The 17,033-nt window shown below is 35.8% G+C and overlaps 2 protein-coding genes across 2 annotated transcripts; one reads left to right on the top strand and one right to left on the bottom strand.

Annotated features, from left to right (window-relative positions):
* The first annotated feature begins 900 nt into the window (after positions 1 to 900).
* ASHH1 (SET domain group 26) lies at positions 901 to 6,360 on the top strand. Its single transcript, XM_078971150.1, has 11 exons — positions 901 to 1,090; positions 1,192 to 1,272; positions 3,511 to 3,569; positions 4,240 to 4,396; positions 4,494 to 4,580; positions 4,677 to 4,761; positions 4,848 to 4,941; positions 5,017 to 5,215; positions 5,277 to 5,311; positions 5,414 to 5,774; positions 5,849 to 6,360. The coding sequence occupies exons 2-11, from the start codon at positions 1,246 to 1,248 to the stop codon at positions 6,080 to 6,082; spliced, it is 1,338 nt and encodes a 445-aa protein (XP_078827276.1). The 5' UTR covers positions 901 to 1,090; positions 1,192 to 1,245; the 3' UTR covers positions 6,083 to 6,360.
* A 1,132-nt stretch (positions 6,361 to 7,492) lies between these two features.
* Positions 7,493 to 16,618, bottom strand: LOC145011726 (putative serine/threonine protein kinase IREH1). The gene is made up of 18 exons (XM_078970456.1): positions 15,685 to 16,618; positions 15,086 to 15,153; positions 14,815 to 14,997; positions 13,378 to 14,730; positions 13,130 to 13,302; positions 12,793 to 13,042; positions 12,630 to 12,722; positions 12,416 to 12,556; positions 11,888 to 11,980; positions 11,544 to 11,781; positions 11,370 to 11,455; positions 11,203 to 11,291; positions 11,076 to 11,127; positions 10,947 to 11,003; positions 10,698 to 10,868; positions 10,537 to 10,614; positions 8,186 to 8,419; positions 7,493 to 7,856 (listed from the first exon to the last, which is right to left on the bottom strand). The coding sequence occupies exons 1-17, from the start codon at positions 16,463 to 16,465 to the stop codon at positions 8,330 to 8,332; spliced, it is 3,996 nt and encodes a 1,331-aa protein (XP_078826582.1). The 5' UTR covers positions 16,466 to 16,618; the 3' UTR covers positions 7,493 to 7,856; positions 8,186 to 8,329.
* Between the last annotated feature and the right edge of the window lie 415 nt (positions 16,619 to 17,033).

The raw sequence follows: 17,033 nt of genomic DNA, 5'->3' as shown, positions 1-17,033 counted from the left end.
TTTTACATGTATTCTCCCTCTTACGTATAAAATTTAAGAAAAATGGACTGTAAAACTCACAATGATGATCACGTGCAAAAATCATAAGACTAAGGAGAGAAGTCCGAAAATAGTGTTGAAACGATCGTCGGAAAATAAGTTGCCAGAATATTCCTCGCCGGAAGTAGGCAACTTGTCGAGAAATTTGGTAAAAAAAGTTGTATGAAAGTATTTTTTTTTTTAATGTAAAACAAGTTTTTAACTATTTTGTAAATAACAAGGTTGTAAAAATCGTTCGGCGGTCGACTGGGATCAAACGATTAATCGGTTTGACGGGGATTAATCGGATGATTAATTGGGGACCATAAATTACTAATAAAACTATTTTAAAACTTAATATATCCTAAGAAAAAATAGTATTTGAAAATTTAAAATTTTTAAATTTTGAATTTTTGAAATATTTGGTATAATATTTGAAATTTAAAATTTTGAAAATTTTGGTGTAATATTTGAAAATTTGAATTTTTTAAAATCTTTCCGCCAAGGACCGTCTAGTCCGAGTTTAACCGATATTGACCAATTTCCGCCTAGCACCCCTAATCGTAATCAGTTGCAGAGCACCTAGCGCCTAGGCGGATATTTACAACATTGGTAAATAAAAAAATTGTAATTTTTTTTCTTTTAAAAATTATGGTATTTTTTTTTTCAAATATTTTTATATTTCAAATGGTCAGTTAAATTAAAAATTATTTATAGAATTGAGTAAATCTGAAGTAAATAAATAAAAAAAAGTTGAATAACTTTTATAATTTTAAACTTAAATAACTTAATATAACCCTCTTAAAACTTTGATTATCAATTAATTAAAACTACGTTTAACTTAACCCTTTTATCATATATGTCCTGATTAACCCTATTTTTGTAATGGAAGACAAACTTCAGGGGCTAATCGGAAATCCAAAGGACGGAAGCACACACTTGAATCGCAGCGCCAAAGATTTTGCAACAGCAAGCAACATTTTCCTTCTCTCAGATAAATGCGTAGCCACTGACGAAGATCAGCAAAATCCTCATCACCCATCACATCCTCGTGTTAGAGAAGAAGCATGAGGTAAAACTTGCATTTTTTCAAAACTTATCTCAAAAAACAGATCAACATGTGCTAGATTTTTCGAATTTTATGTATCTTAATCTCCTTTTTTGTTGTTTTAGAAGTTGTAATATCAAACCCTAGAGCAAGTGTCCGATTTTTTCTATGTGGCGGAAATGGAGCTCGAATTCAACAGAATCCATGTAGGTATTCGAAACCGGTCTTCGTTGATTTGTGAGTTATTGGTCAAATTTAGTGGCTTTTGGATTTTGGGCTTCTTATGGCTTCTTAATTAGCTTTCTGTTAATGTTTCGGAAGCAAACAACTTTCGGCTTATATTCCACTTTAAGATTGGCAACTCACACATAGTGTTCTTTTTACCCTAAACGTGGTTGTTTTCATGGAGAAAAGAGAATCGAAGGTGCCAAGTTTTAGATGGATATCAGTTTCCGGGACTAGTAGGTTTAGAGAATGGATTAATTTCTTATCAAGTAGCAACAAGCAAATTGGTATTCTTTTACCATATAAATCAAGATGCAAGCTTTGACTGACTCTTACATGTTTTTAGGTTAAAAGACAATTAACTGGTTGGTATTATGTGCTTTACACTAGAACATTGAACTTGTAGAACCATACTTTGGAACATTTGGACTATCTAACTAATATTTTATTGTCCAAACTTTTAATGATTTCTAATGCTATGCTGTTGGTTTTAAGTGGATGCATACAAGTTTTTTCCTTTGGTTTTGTCAAGTTAAGAACTATTGAGTTTCACCATGTGTTAATTTGGAACATTCTTTAGATAAACAAATCCAAAATCATAAGGGTGTTTTGGAGTTTTGAAGAACTCCTCACATTTCTTGAAAAAGCTGTTGATGAAATTGGAGGTGGATAGATACAATAGGACTTATATGTATGGAAGATATACGTGATCTTTTATTTTCTATTTGGCTCTTTTGTTCTTCGAGATGAAGTTGATGAAAGGAATAACATTTATGTTCTTTATTTATAAAATACAAGTTGAATTCATGTGACCTCATCGAGTGCTAAACGAGCATTTTGCACTCTTTTAGTTGGAAAACAGGGGAAGTTGAGGGGTGTAGGTCTAAATACAATTTATCATGAGGTTTATGGGCCCTCTCTCAGGAATATGAACTTTATAGGCCTATTTCCAATTTGGCTCAAAGTTCACAAGCCCAAATAGTGTCATTCCACTCCCAAATCTCCCTTACTAGGCTCACTCTCCATATTAATTCTAGATAGAGATTTAAAGAAAGAGTAGATTGGGATTATTTATTGTCGGGAGAGAATCATTTGGAGTCTTACACTCATTGACACAAAACCCTAACCATCTGTGTGTTGATTGATGGAGACGGGTGAACAAACAGATAGACATTCCCAATGTTCATATCTGGGAAAAAGAGCAAACCGCAACCTTGCTGGAAATAAGAAGGTTTGTTGGCTCCATAGCACATGTGTTGTCGATTTAAGATCCCTACTTATGTATCTTCACAAATCTTTTACTTTTAGTAGGGTTTTTTCTTTCGATATGTTTCTTTGATTTTTTATACCGATCAATCCATTTGCAAAATTTACTTGACACGAGTATCTCCTTCGGTTAGCGAAAATTTTGTTGATCCCTATATCTTTGTTCCCTTATATGTGTTTATTTTACTTTCCTTGTATGAGGAAAGAAAGATTAGAAAGATTTGGTTTTTGATAAATGGTAAGTGATCTTGATCAATTGATGCGGACGATTTGTTCTAAAAGTGAAGATCTTGGGGTTTCATTTTTGATTGGATGCTAATGCTGTTGTTGTCGATAGAAATAAAAATCCATAAACTTGATGCATAATTTTTGTCCCAATATTCTTATTGGTTACACTCAAACTTACATGTTAATATGACACAAGATCTTTAATTAACTATATACATTTACCAGGATTTTGAAAGCAAAAGTTCCTGTGAGTTTGCAGTGAGAAAAAGGCTAATTTGATAATGGGCCTTACTTTATATCATACTGTCTAGATTTGCTTGTATCCATACAGGTCTATTGGTCAGTTGACCTACAAAATGCATGTGAGAGTTAGAGAGTGGGCTTGGTTGATGCTATAATTTCATTCTGATCTGTTTACTTTATTTGACTTAGTACTGATCTAAGCTAACCTCCATCCAGATGCTATCTAAAATTGCACTTTTCAATGTATTGCTATTGAAATATGATTACCCATGTCTATGTTATGTTGATACGTTTGTAATAACATTAACAGTAATATAACTATGCTCCTCAAGGCTTAACATTAAAGACATATCACATATGTAGTTTACATTATTAATGGTTGTCTGAGGAGGTTTGCATGCATTTGACACTTGTATGATACAAATTTATCATATTTCTGATAATCCTATATTAACACTATGAACATTTTGTTTAATGCTCAGTTACCTGAAGGAGTGGCTCCATTCACACATATTACTCGAAATGAACGTTCAGGCCGGAAGTATGTTATTTCTTGCTCCCATTCATTATGATTAATGATAAATTAATTAGTCTGTCCACTGAATTTTTTTATAATACTTGATGAATATGCTTTTTGGTCATTTCTGCATTTACGAGAATGCATTATGTTAGCCTAACTTTTTTTTTGCTTGATCCTAAGTTGTCTTGTTTTTCTCTTTTTGTGCATCTCTGGGAAATTAGCCTCACTCTGTCTTCCTTAACTTCTTTCTGTTGTGCTTGGTCATATATTGTTGGTTTTGTCTTATGATTTTTGGAACAAAAGAGAGTTTAGAGTTTAGTAGGAAGATGATATTGACCCCAAAATGTAATCTTCCTCATTACAGCAATGCCAACTCCCTAAATCCCTATAATCATCTTACTCCAGTCACTCTTATACCCTTTTCCCACAAAAACCACCCCTTTCACTGTCTTGAACATGTCAGCAAGTAAATGTGAGCAGTGCAATGATGGTGGATATGGGTTTCTGAGTTGAAAGTCACATACACAATGCGTCTCCTTTTGTTCTGCTGTTATGCCCTTGTAGTCTTCAGTTGAAAGTTGTGGTGTCAGAAGTTTTAAGTTGTAAATAGAGATTTCTAGACTTGAGCTGTGCCTGTGTGTTTGGTTTGGGGTAGGTTTGAAGTTGTAATGTATGTGTTTGTACTTTGTAGACAGATAAAGAAAAAAGATGAGGATATTGTTGTGTGTGAATGCAAATTGGATCCTGGTAAGACCGAGCTTGCATGTGGAGAGAGGTGTTTGAATGTATTAACCAACACAGAATGCACCCCTGGATATTGCCCTTGTGGCACCTATTGCAACAACCAGGTACATTATAATTTTTATATTATTAGAAATGTATTCATGGTCTTGCATAAAAGGACTAGATTTTTGTGAATCAGTTTTAATGTGTCACCATTTACAGAGGTTTCAAAAATGTGAATATGCAAAGACAAAGTTATTCAAGACGGAGGGTCGTGGATGGGGTCTTTTAGCTGATGAAAATATCAAGGTTTAATATATATTTTTTTTATCATATACATTATATATGCACTGCTTCTATCTTTTAGATGTTTGTTTACGTTGGTATGACTTATTTATTGAGTAGGCTGGACAGTTCATTATTGAATATTGTGGAGAAGTAATATCTTCAGACGAAGCAAAGGCCAGATCCCAAACTTATGAAGCTCAAGGTTAGAATGTGTGTGGGTGGTAATGACGAAAAAACATATGTATATATAGTTATTTATTGGCATTGCATATTTAATTTTTTATGCAGGATTAAGGGATGCATATATAATTTCTCTTAATGGCAGCTACTTTATTGATGCCACAAGGAAAGGAAGCCTTGGTAGATTTATAAACCATTCCTGGTAAGGATTAAATATTAATTTCCATTTCCATTCCCATTTGTGGATTAAGTAAGTAACTTTATATTCTTTCTGCAGCCAACCAAATTGTGAGACTAGAAAGTGGACGGTTTCAGGGGAAACTCGGGTTGGGATTTTTGCAAAACAAGACATTTCTGTTGGAACTGAACTTGCATATAACTATAATTTTGAATGGTATGGTGGTGTTAACGTGCGGTGTTTGTGTGGGGCCCCAAACTGTTCTATTTTTCTTGGTGCAAAGTCTCAGGGTTTCCAGGTAAATATGTTTTGCAAACTTTTTCGATTCCTCATTTTTTAATCCGTTCTATTCACTTCAGGAGCATAATCATGTCTGGGAAGATGGCGATGACAGGTCGGTTAGTTTGTATATATATACATGTTTTTTTTTTTTTTATTTATTTACATGAAGTTGATAAAAACATTTGGGATTTGGTATTGTTTTCCATGAGTTCAGATATACAGTTGATGAGTTCCCTCTGTATGATTCTGCTGAAGATGAAGAGCCTTCAGAAAAGGTGAACAAGGTTACTACAGAAGAACCCCCTTCAGTAGTAACGGTGAGAAGAAGCGAGGTTAACAACAACAACAATGGTTTTGGATATAAACACAAGACCAATTTTTCAGGTGGTAACATTAAGCGTGGTGGTGGTGATATGGTGGTTTCTGGGGATTTTAACAACGGGCCTGCAAAGCGGGCAGGTAAACGCAGCCCAAACCGAAAGCAAAAGGCTTCGGGCAGGAAACCGGTGAATGGAAAACGTGTTGCACAACTCTTTGCTTCAAAAAAAGTACAAGATCAACTCATAAAATGCGAGGTAGCAATGGATCCCTTATTTAATTTCATAAATAAATATATAAATAAATAATTCAATATATTTATTGCATGCAGGATATAAGAAGTGAAGCGAGTGTGATGCTTGATTCTGTGTATGATGAAATACGGCCTGCAATTGAAGAAAGGGAAAGGGAGAGCCTGGACAGTTTGCCCACAAATGTAGCAGAAAAGTGGATAGAGGCTTCCTGCTCTAAATTAAATGCAGATTTCAACTTGTACTTCACAGTCGTCAAAAATGTCGTCTGCCCTTCTCCTCCTCCTCCTCCTCCTTCTGATCCTCAAACTTAATGTCCTTCTGCATCCACAACAACATATTGCATATGCATGCAGTTTGGGTCTGGAATTTCATGATGTAATTTTATTGTTCAAAAAGTTTGTGAATGGTAGGACCCTACTTTTTTCATACAAATTTTTTGCATAGTCAGCAAGGTAAGGTGGGTGTTGGTTCAATTTCAGATTTTATGAATTCGTTGTTATAAAACTCAAATCAGAAAAAGGTGTTTTTCAATTTGAGGAACTCTCGGTTTGATGATATATTTTATTTAAAGTGACATGCCATTCCAAGTTTTGTTAGATCATGCTCTCTTCTCTTCGATGATATAACTTCATGGCAGCCCTGTTGTGTCTTGTGATGCATAATTTAATCTCTTGTCTTGAGGCTTGTTATTGTCACTTTGAAAGAATTATTTGTTTTCTTCTTTTTTTGGTGGAAATAACATTTCACACTCATAAAATTAAATTGTTAGATGGATATTAAAGTAGCACTGATTATTTTATTGGAAATGTAATATAGTTCTTATTTTGTATACGTTTAGTCTTTATTGTTTTTTTTTTTAAATTAAGTCTTTTAACTTGTTTCGTACACATTCAATTCTTATAACTGGTTATTCTTGGTTAAATTTTTAGTTTTTACACATTTAATCTTTAATATTTTTTAATTGCAAAATAAATCTTTGTTTTTTACATATTTATTCCTTATGACTGATTTTCTTTAGGTTCCAGCATGGCATCATATGTAGCACAATAATTAATAAGGTGTTCTTATATATAACCTTTCATTTATATCAATAACCTAATTTATAAATTGGTCAAATAATGATGGTGTTTTAATTTTCTCCAAAAAGATGTCTTTGGTTTCAATTTCATCTATCTATCTCAATAGTAGACAAGAAATTCTTTATGATTGTTTTCTCTAAACCCGAATAAGGATTTCCAGACAAAATAACACCCTGAAGAAAAGTTTAGAGTGCTTTCTGATTTCTTGCTATGCCGATTTTGACCATTTTTCTGCAAATGTATTTTTTTTTTCTTTTCAAATTGACCCTAGATTTTGAAATTAAGTTAACAGCTGTTAAAGATGAAATTTACCTTGAATCAATAGAGTGATACAATGCAATGGTGGTAGAAAGGAAAAAACGACACATAGATCGTGCCAAATAGAAAAGAGACTTACTTGAGCAACAATAACAAATTATTGCAATATTTTAAAGAGCTTTATTATTTGTGTATTAGAAATTATTTAACCTCAAAGGAATAATATTATTGCATGCAAGTTAAAGAGTTATATTATTAATCAACTGCAACCAGTTGGGAATGAGATAGCAAGTCCAAATTTCCTTTGAAACTCTACTCCAATTCCTCAGTCTCATGTAGTCATGTAATGTAACTAACAGAAGCAACCCAATGACAATATCAATATGGCAGATTGACCTCTTGCAACAAGTCATAAAAAAACATTCATTAAATTATGAACATACATACATACATAACAACATTTACAACAATTCTGGGTAGCTGGCTGGGAAAAACAATCACTAACAAATCATGACGATACTGGATTCGATTCGATTCCAATCTAATCCAATAGGATGGGATGGAATGCCAATTTTGACAACTTCACTTACTTTGTGAGTGAGTCAACGACAGTCGTCATCATCAAAATCAAGTGTAGGAACTAAAAAGTGGATTGATGATCAACATTTTATCTTATTCCACCCATCATCATCATCATCATCATCATGTCATGTGATTTCCATTAACAGCTACTTGACTTGTAGTACATCTGCAACAAAAAAGAAGGCAACATCACATCATTCCGTGAAACTAATGGGCCCCGTTTTTTAGATAGGACAGAACAAAACAGGTTGTATTGCATTTGTGCAAAAGACGTGAATGCCCTCCACATCCACATCAGCAAAAATAACCCTAGATAGCCTGTTGAGTCCCGTCCCATTAAAACAAAATGCAAAAGATATATATATATATATATATATATATATATATATATATATATATATATATATATATATATATATATATATATATGAGAGAGAGAGAGAGAGAAAGGCGCATACAGATTAAAAATTTACAGACAAGAGAGGATGTACATACAGTAAACATGTGCAGCTGATGACTCCACTTTCATATTCATCTGCCATCTGTGATCTATCTATCTATCTGACAACAACAACAAACATTTTTTTTTACTTTTTCTTTCCGTGTGTGTCTTTTAACTGGAGCTGGAGGAGATCATGCTTATAAATTAGGATTTGTATGTGGATGTGGATCCTCTTTCAACCCTTTACTCAGTAAATCATAGTTGATTGATGCTAGTTGCGAAAGATTCTGAACCAAACACAGCAAACCATCTTCATGTTAATTATTAACATCAACATACAATGAAAGCAATATATATATATATCACAGCAACATAATAAGTACATTAATAAGTAAGTAATTACAATGTATTTACAGTTTTTATCCCCATAATAGTAACGTATTTTACATTTGCTAGCAACATGTTGATGGGCAATGTACTTTGTTGTTACATGTTGCTACTATTCATAAAAAGATTTACGTACATTGCTACTATCAGTAAGGAATCATAAGCATGTTGCTATTATGTGTAAGGAAATGCAAGTAAGTTTGCTATTATGGTACATTTCACAACTTTTAGGTTATATACTGAAATCAGGGGTAAAAAATATACAAAAATGTGGCTAGTAACTAGTTCAGTTATGTTTATAATTATCTTAATCTAGAGACATATACGTAAATTTATGTCTAGGTATAGAGATCTCTGTATACATATCATATTATGCAATCAATATACAAGATACTGTGGTTTATTATGGTGCCATAGTCTAAGGTTTACCTACCCTAAAAAAATCTAGTATTTACTGTTGTGCCATCATAACTCCCACAAGTTTGCATTTGCACTTACCAAGTATGGCTACTGCAGACAAGTTATTCGACTGTGTTGTTTTGATGGAACAATTCCCTGTCCATCTAAACACCTCACACCTACTCAACAGTATCATATCTACCATCAATTCATTGCGTGATAAATTAAATAGTGAACTACACGCCCTACTCATTTCCACGCCACGAGCAACAATCTTAATCTTGGTCTGGTCTGGTCTGGTCCGTCCTATTGGCTGGCTTTCAATTGGTACCTCTAAAGCTTCCTATGGCTATCAAGTATCAACAACCCATTTATTTAGTAACAAGGAAAACACATTATTTTATGGCACTTGCAATCGTTTGACTCCTCTATCATTTATACCAGTCTCAATGCCAATGTTGTTGACACTCGTGCCTCGGAGCAACCAACCAACCATGAAAGCATGGATCACTCTCATACCTATTTGTTCCTCCCTCACCACACAACACCTTTCATCTCTCTAATATTCCATACATCCGAATACACCAAAAATCTTCTCTCTTCGAAAAACTTGTCTTGAAAATCATGTATATTTTTTAATTTCATTCCACTTTTTTTTTTTTTTTTTGAATGATGAATCTACACACACTACCCTACATGTAACCCCAATGCTGCTCGTGCATCCTCTATTGTCTGGCACAAGCATCGTAGTCATCCACATCAGCGTCTTTTACATTCTTTGTTATTTAGATTTTCACTTCCTGTTACAAACAACCATTATCCATTTTTTGCACCTCTTGTCTAATGGGTCGATTGTGCAAACTACCCGTTTCAAAGCCATAAAATATTAGATTTAATATATTCTGATGGCCATATCACTTTATGTTATGTGTTGATTATCATTCTTAGTAGATGTGGATATTTCTACTAGCTCGAAAATCAAATGACTACAACACTTTCAAACTTTGTCACCTCTTGTTCACCAAAGATCTATTCTTGTCTTCACATTAGTCAGCAAAACGGATTTGTTAAGCGTTGAACCATGCTTCACTACTCGCAAACAAACCGTCTACATGGAGCAACAGAGTAGCTAAACTTACTTGGCTCCAAATGAACTTGGTGTCCTCAACTCCCAATTTATGGTGTGACACTTACCTCTCTGTCAATCCTATATCTTTCATGCTCGTAAAAAAGCATGTGAAAGTGAGAAAATGTTGTTCGGGAAAGGGGAAGTCTTCGTGTATAATTCATATCCACAAATGATCAGATTACGGATATCTTCACAAAACAATTACCAACTCCTAGATTTCTCTTCCTACAGTCCAAGCTGGCGTGTATTAGTTATGCATAGTAATCTGAATCTAGAGGGTAGCTATGAGTAACATTTATCTCTCTGTACATCATTTTATAAAAGAATTGGTAAAGGAATGTAAGTACACTGCTATGCTATTATGGGTAAAAACTAAAGTACATTAACTAATCACATAAACAAATACTGTTTGGCTAAAGTGTTTAATTTTATTCATTTGACTAGAATTCACATAATAAATAAGTTGTAAAGGCGAGGCATACAGCATACCTTGAAGGAGAAATTACTAAAAGAATAGTTGACAGAAGTTCCGGATTCAAGTTCAGCAAGACCCCCAAAATCATCAGCCTGAGACCAAAACAAAACAGAAAGAAAATCATACAAAGTTGAAAGTTTCAAATCATTTTTATCAATAAAATCTAACTACTAACCACTTCATCATTACGATTGCTTAGGCAGCTACTGCTACCACTCATGCTTCCATCGTCACTAGAATCCTCTGTTTCACTTGCTGCATATACCTGCTCTGAGTTATTCCATGTGTACCTACTTGTGAAATAACTTGTGTCCAGTGCACTCTCCGATGAAGGCACAAATGCAGCCTGACACAAAATATAATTACTTCTACTTTCTTTTATATGATCAGAATCAGATCAAACAAAGTTTTATAGTTCATGCACCTTTTGCCTGGCAAGGGTATCCCAGTTAATATCCCTAAAATACGGATGCTGTTTCACCTGCATTTATCAGATTATTCAGCTTCCTGTTCACAATGATTAATGTTGATCAAGAAAAAGAAGAAAGCAGACCTCGGTTGCTCCCCTCGCTCCAAGTCTCTGGTTAGGATCTTCTGTCAGTAATCTGCAGTGCACAATGATTGAATTCAGAAAAAATGTATTTAAATTTTAAAGATGATAACTAAAAAGTTTCTCTTACTGATCAATGAGATCCTGGGCATCAGGGCTCATTTCATCAGGCACTGCAGGCCAGGGTATGTTACGGTTGAGAATGTTGTCAAATATCATCTGAAAAAAACAATGAAGAAAAGATAAGATGACAGCAACTAACAAACAAGTGAAAGTAGAACCCCAACCCCAACCCACCTGAGGGTGCTCTGCATTGAAAGGAGGAATGCCAACAATCAGCTCAAATAGTATTACACCAACAGACCACCAATCCGCTGATGTCCCTGAAAGATATTTAAATAAAACATTTTCATGCATGAGATTTTATAAGCAATTGGTGTCATTATTATATCAAGTTAGTTGTGAAAAAACCATGTCCAGTTCCCAGAAGAATTTCGGGTGCCAAATAGTCTGGAGTTCCAACAGCAGAGCGGTTTTTGCGTCTTTCTTGTTGAGTCTCAGTGGCAGATAGAGATAGAGATGGAGATGGAGATGATAGAGATGACTGAGACTCGTTATCACCCAATAGTGATGTGCCGCTCACTGCTGGACCAGATAAATCGTCTGTACTGTTAATTAGACCAACCTTTGACAGCCCAAAATCTGTTAACTGCTCACAAAACACAAAACAATTATCCAAGCATGCTTACTGAATACATATTTTTGTATGTTTATAACCAAAACCAAAACCCAGAAGCTAGTTATAACATGACTACCTTAATATGACCATCATGTGCAATCAATAAATTATCCGGTTTTAGATCACGGTGAACCACACGCAGAGAATGTAGATACTCCAAAGCAAGCACCTGCAGTGCACAATATATCAAAACTCAACAAACTTACATTCATTCATTTGTCTGTCCATTAGCATCCTACTTTGAAAAATCTATTCTACCCAATTATATTTATAGCGATATCCTCCACAAAAGAAAAAATTGCAAGTAATGATACAAACTTGCATTATGGAAGGATTTTGTTATTTAAAACCATCAAAGGGTGTTAGATTGTAGGGGGCTTAGTGTTGTTTTTATTGTCTAATGTCTATCTATTCTTTCATAACAACCTACCGACTTAGGTGTTAGGGCAGAAATTGATTTTAGTACTTGTTGAATTGTAGACCTATAATTGTACTTTCTTTTAGCCAGTTCATATCATATAATTGGCATTGGGTAGATTTTTCAAGGTAAGATGTCTTGATAAGAAATGAAATGAAAATAAAATATACACAAAAAAAAACATACCACTTCTGCAATGTATATACGAGCAACATCTTCATCCAAGCAGCCTAAGTTTCTCAACAACGAATATAAATCACCGCCATTCAAGTATTCCATGACAAGGTACAAATTTTCGCGACAAGTAAAAGAATAAAAAAAACGGACCTGTCACAATTTTAAGTATTTATATTTGATTATATTTTCTAAAGAAAGACCAAAAAAAATTATATATTATTACCACAAACGGATTGCGGACTGATATCAAAATATCACGCTCTGCCAATATACTCTCAACCGCATTCTTCCGGATCATGTCAGCTTTCTTAAGAACCTGCCAAAAATCCATAAATATAAATATATCATATATAATAAACAAACGAATGAATGAAAGAGTGAACTACCTTTATAGCGAAAAGATCTCCTGTGGTTCTCTTTTTGGCTAAAAAGACACGCCCAAATGCTCCACGGCTAATCGGTTTTATAATCTCAAAGTCATCGATGGAAGTGCGGTCCTTATTTCCGGAATGTATGGGGCTGGTTCTCAAGCTCCGTACCACATCATCCTCCAATGGAGCATCCTCATCGATAACCGTGCTTGAGATGTCAACTTTTTCATCATCAACCATTTCGCACAGCTGCAAATACTTCTCCCTGCTTGTAACAGTTAACAGTTAACATTTATGATTTAACAAACACCTCATAAAAACATGTTTATTATAAAAATGTTAATGTTATCACCGAATAAGCTTCTCTATGCGTGCTCCAAATGTCTCGACGGTCAGGGCATCAAACTTTCTCCGGTCGATCACGACTCTCAAGTCATCAAGACACGTCAGCAGATACGACAGAGACCGGTCATCATCCAATGGCGTATTGCCAGCACATCGAGCAATATCAGCAAGCTCATTCATCTAAAAAGATTTCAATGTCAGTGACTATATCTCATACGAAACAAGAACTACCTAACCTATCACAGTATCACCTACCTGTGGAAGGTCATCATGTTCAGAATAGGCACCCTTCCCTGCCAACAACAAGTCTATCTGGCTGGTTTTTGGTGTCATCAATGGCGACCTAGGAGTCATGCTGCCAGCAGATGATGTGGTCATTCCTTGATCAGATTTAGGACCAAAGCGGGTCCTACATGACATGGAGGGGTGAGCTTTAAGATCATCCATTGATACAGAATTATCACCTTGATCAGGAAAACAATCAAGCATGTCTTCTGAACCTCTACGTGACCAATCACTAAGCTTAGGGGACATGAAATCACAGTCTTCGGTAACACTTGGACTTGCTTTAGCAGCGTCTGGACTTCTATTATCCTTTTGTGAAATCAACTCCATCAACTTCTCTAGGGTTTCAGCAACCCTTACAAGCCGTTCATCCACACGTATACCCGTCTGATCGCAACGATCAGCAATCGCACAGATTCTAGAATGTTCTTCCACGTGTAAAGTCGGAACCTCCTCTTCACAAATCCGACAAATGATGGAAGTTTCATCAGAGATATTCGGTTGATCCCCCCACCCCCACGAAACTCGATGCTGATGCTTAAAAGGCGTACTTGATTGTGATTGTGATTGTGCATGTGAATCTTTAACAGGCGATAGCTTCATGGTGGTGGTAGTGGTAGTCAGATCCACATCCACATCTTTTTCAGCAGCTACCCTCCTCTCAACAATAGCATCCAACTTTGTATCAGTCTGTTCCTTGACCACAACTTCTTCTTGGGGGCTTTTTGGTCCAGGTCCAGGAGATGGGAATTTCTTCCAAGAAGCCATTCGGTCTCTACCGGCGTCCAGGTTTTTAGGTATTTCTACAGTAGGCGGAGATGCAGTAGCATGTGCAGGATGTTGAATTTGTTTCTTGGGTTCCAGCATCCCGTGCTGTTCCTGACTGAAAGATTTTCTTGGTGCTGGTTTTGAGGGTCTCGGAGGAATACGTTTATCTGCTGAATGAAGGGATTGACGGAGCTGAAGAACAAGTTCATCTTCAGCCAATCCGCTTTCTTTATGGAACTGCAGGAGCCTTGTGCATCTTGTGAGGATGAAGAGCATTCGGGTGTGAAGCTGTTTCAAGATACCCATGGGGAGCTCTTGGCGTCTGTCGTCCAGTTCTTGAACAATCCCCTCGCACTGCAACCAAAACTCTCCAGGAGATGTCATGGCACACCTCTGAGCCAACACCAGTAAGTCCTCTAGGGTTTCCTGCCATTGCGGTTGACTCTCTGCATTCTTTTCTAGAATGCCAAGCAAATCTCCAGCAAATATATGAAGATCAGCATCTACTTCTTCCTTTGCTTTGTCAAACTTACCCCGTATCATCGACAAAACCTCCTGCTCCCCATCACATAAATTAAATTTAAATCAATCATCTATTTATCTTAAGTTTAACACAAATATACAAGATAATAAGCCTACCTCTACGTTATTTAAACCTCGAGGCTTCCAAAGTGGGAAAGGTCTTACGCCTTTTGAGTTCAATTCATGGGAAAAACTTTTGATGTCAGCCGGATATCTCTTTCTAGGAGCACTTGTAACCCGGAGTATGGCTTGAAACCGGGGTGATTCAGATTCCTTAGGGTTCTCACAATCATATGATGTCTACAAACACACAAATATATAATGTTTCAGCTACCATAAACAACTAACTAACTAAGATAATGTTCAATTAAGTAACATTATTTATTACCTTCATCTCCGGTGTACAGATCTCTGAGCTCCTCAACCCTCCAGAGTATCCCCTTGACTTCAGACGACCTATCATCATAATTGATTCAAACAATCAGAAAGCTAGACTTATCAGCATTTCAACAAATGCTCAAACATATAAAACTATCATATGCTTTAAAGCAAGTACCTCTAACAACTAGAATGGCCACAGGCCATCAGATGTACTAGAAATTACAAGTTTTGCCCTAACAAATAATACATATCCGCATAACATGATAACTAACTTAACTATTTACAGCTACCTGTCTGAAGTTGAGGCATTCCTAAAAACAATTTGTTTCTTAGTTTAGAGTAGTTCCATGACTCAGTTAGCCATATAAATGTATTAGATATGGAATGTATGCGATCTTATAATTTGGAAAGTTTTAGGTTCGGATGATTAAAGCCAAAATTCAATTTTTTGGTCGGAGGGGGAACATAGGCAGAGTACTCTCACTAAGCTAACCATTTGGTGTGTCTATTATCTAAAACCTAAGCATAAAAGGGAAACACCATAGATGATTAAAGAAAAAGAAAAAAAAAAAAAAAACACATCATGAAAAGTTATCCAAATCGTACCAGCTTCTGACGAAGATTCTACATTTCGTAGTGGCGAACGGCCTAAAACATTGGGGGTCTGATCTCTTGAAAGCAAGCTTTTAGTGGTGGCATTTGAAGCGCTGACATTGTCGGCCCATGAACCCCGATCAACAGTTTCGAAAGAAGAAGGTATCTTTTTCTTATCAGCAGTAATCCCCATCTTTTTGAAGCTACCCTCATCACCACCTGCGCTGTTTTTTGCTTTAGAAAGGTTACTGGCCCCAAGCGAAGACATTTTGCTATTAGCATTGTTATTATTACTATCTCTATTGAACCCCAGAAAGCTCTCTCGCGGCAGCGGCCCCGATCTGGTCTTGATCCGATTCAGACCAAGTGAAGACGCCAATATTGGGGAAACCGTCGGCGGAACTTCCGCCGCAGATTCCCGCGTCGACTTGGATGATGTTGATGCTGCTCCAGAGCTAGGTCTTGTGCTGACTGGAATCTGAGTCTGAGCATGAATCTTTGATTCAGTGCCTACTGTTACGTCTTTCCTGGTCTGATTCTGGTGCTTTAGGTTTGAAGTTGAAGTTGAAGTTGAAGTTGAAGTTGAGCCATCTTTGACTTGAGTTTGACGGAACGAAGAACTGCCACCGATCGGCCGATGATGATCTTCTTTAGTTGCCGACTTGGGTTTCTTCTTTTCGGATCTGATGGGAGAATTTGAGTTAGAACCGATAGATCGAGGACTGTTGGATCCCTCGGGGCTTGAAGTGCCGGATGATTTCTTTGAAGAGAAAAATCTACCTTTAAACACCATTATATCATACTATTACTATTACTATTAGGGAGTTTCAGCAATCTAACATATATGTATGGGTATATCTGATTGATGGCCGCTTCTAGTTTCACTCACTGCAATGTGTTCATCGTACAAGGGGAAAAGGCTTGGATTTTGGTATTATTTGAGTTCTGGAGTTAAATCACGAAACGGCCCCGCCGCCAGAAAATAGAAAATAATAGTGGTTAAAAACTTAAAATGCCAAATTATGTAAAAGTTATTTTACTTTAAGCCAAGCTATTCTAATCTTTATTTTAGGGTGTCTTTGGATATGAAAAAAAAGAAATGTTTATTGTTTATTTCCACAATAAGCTAATTTAAGTGTTTGGATAAAATCCAGTTTATTAGGCTAAATAAGCTAATTTTAATAAGCATTTCTCCCCATACTTATTGTCTATTGCTTATTCCCACCACAAATAAGCTATAAGCAATAAGCTAAAAATCTAATCCAAACACCCCTTAGAATCAAACATGCATATAATTTTTACTATCTTACAACATCTATAATTATGGGTAGGTGAGTAGTGCTACTTGTGAGCTATTCAAG

This window comes from Lactuca saligna, chromosome 8 (genome assembly GCF_052625555.1).
Source record: "Lactuca saligna cultivar CGN05327 chromosome 8, ASM5262555v1, whole genome shotgun sequence".
Classification (NCBI taxonomy): Eukaryota; Viridiplantae; Streptophyta; class Magnoliopsida; order Asterales; family Asteraceae; genus Lactuca; species Lactuca saligna.
Note: the sequence above shows the minus strand (reverse complement) of the source record. Positions and strands in the feature narration are given on the sequence as shown.

Coding starts and splice junctions, on each gene's coding strand:
- ASHH1 (XM_078971150.1), top strand. CDS start 1,246: ATGGAGCTCGAATTCAACAGAATCCAT. Junction 1,273..3,510: donor TCGAATTCAACAGAATCCAT/GTAGGTATTCGA, acceptor TTTAATGCTCAG/TTACCTGAAGGAGTGGCTCC. Junction 4,942..5,016: donor AGATTTATAAACCATTCCTG/GTAAGGATTAAA, acceptor TTCTTTCTGCAG/CCAACCAAATTGTGAGACTA.
- LOC145011726 (XM_078970456.1), bottom strand. CDS start 16,465: ATGGTGTTTAAAGGTAGATTTTTCTCTTCAAAGAAATCATCCGGCACT. Junction 11,292..11,369: donor TCAATGCAGAGCACCCTCAG/GTGGGTTGGGGT, acceptor TGTTTTTTTCAG/ATGATATTTGACAACATTCT. Junction 10,615..10,697: donor GCAATCGTAATGATGAAGTG/GTTAGTAGTTAG, acceptor TTTTGGTCTCAG/GCTGATGATTTTGGGGGTCT.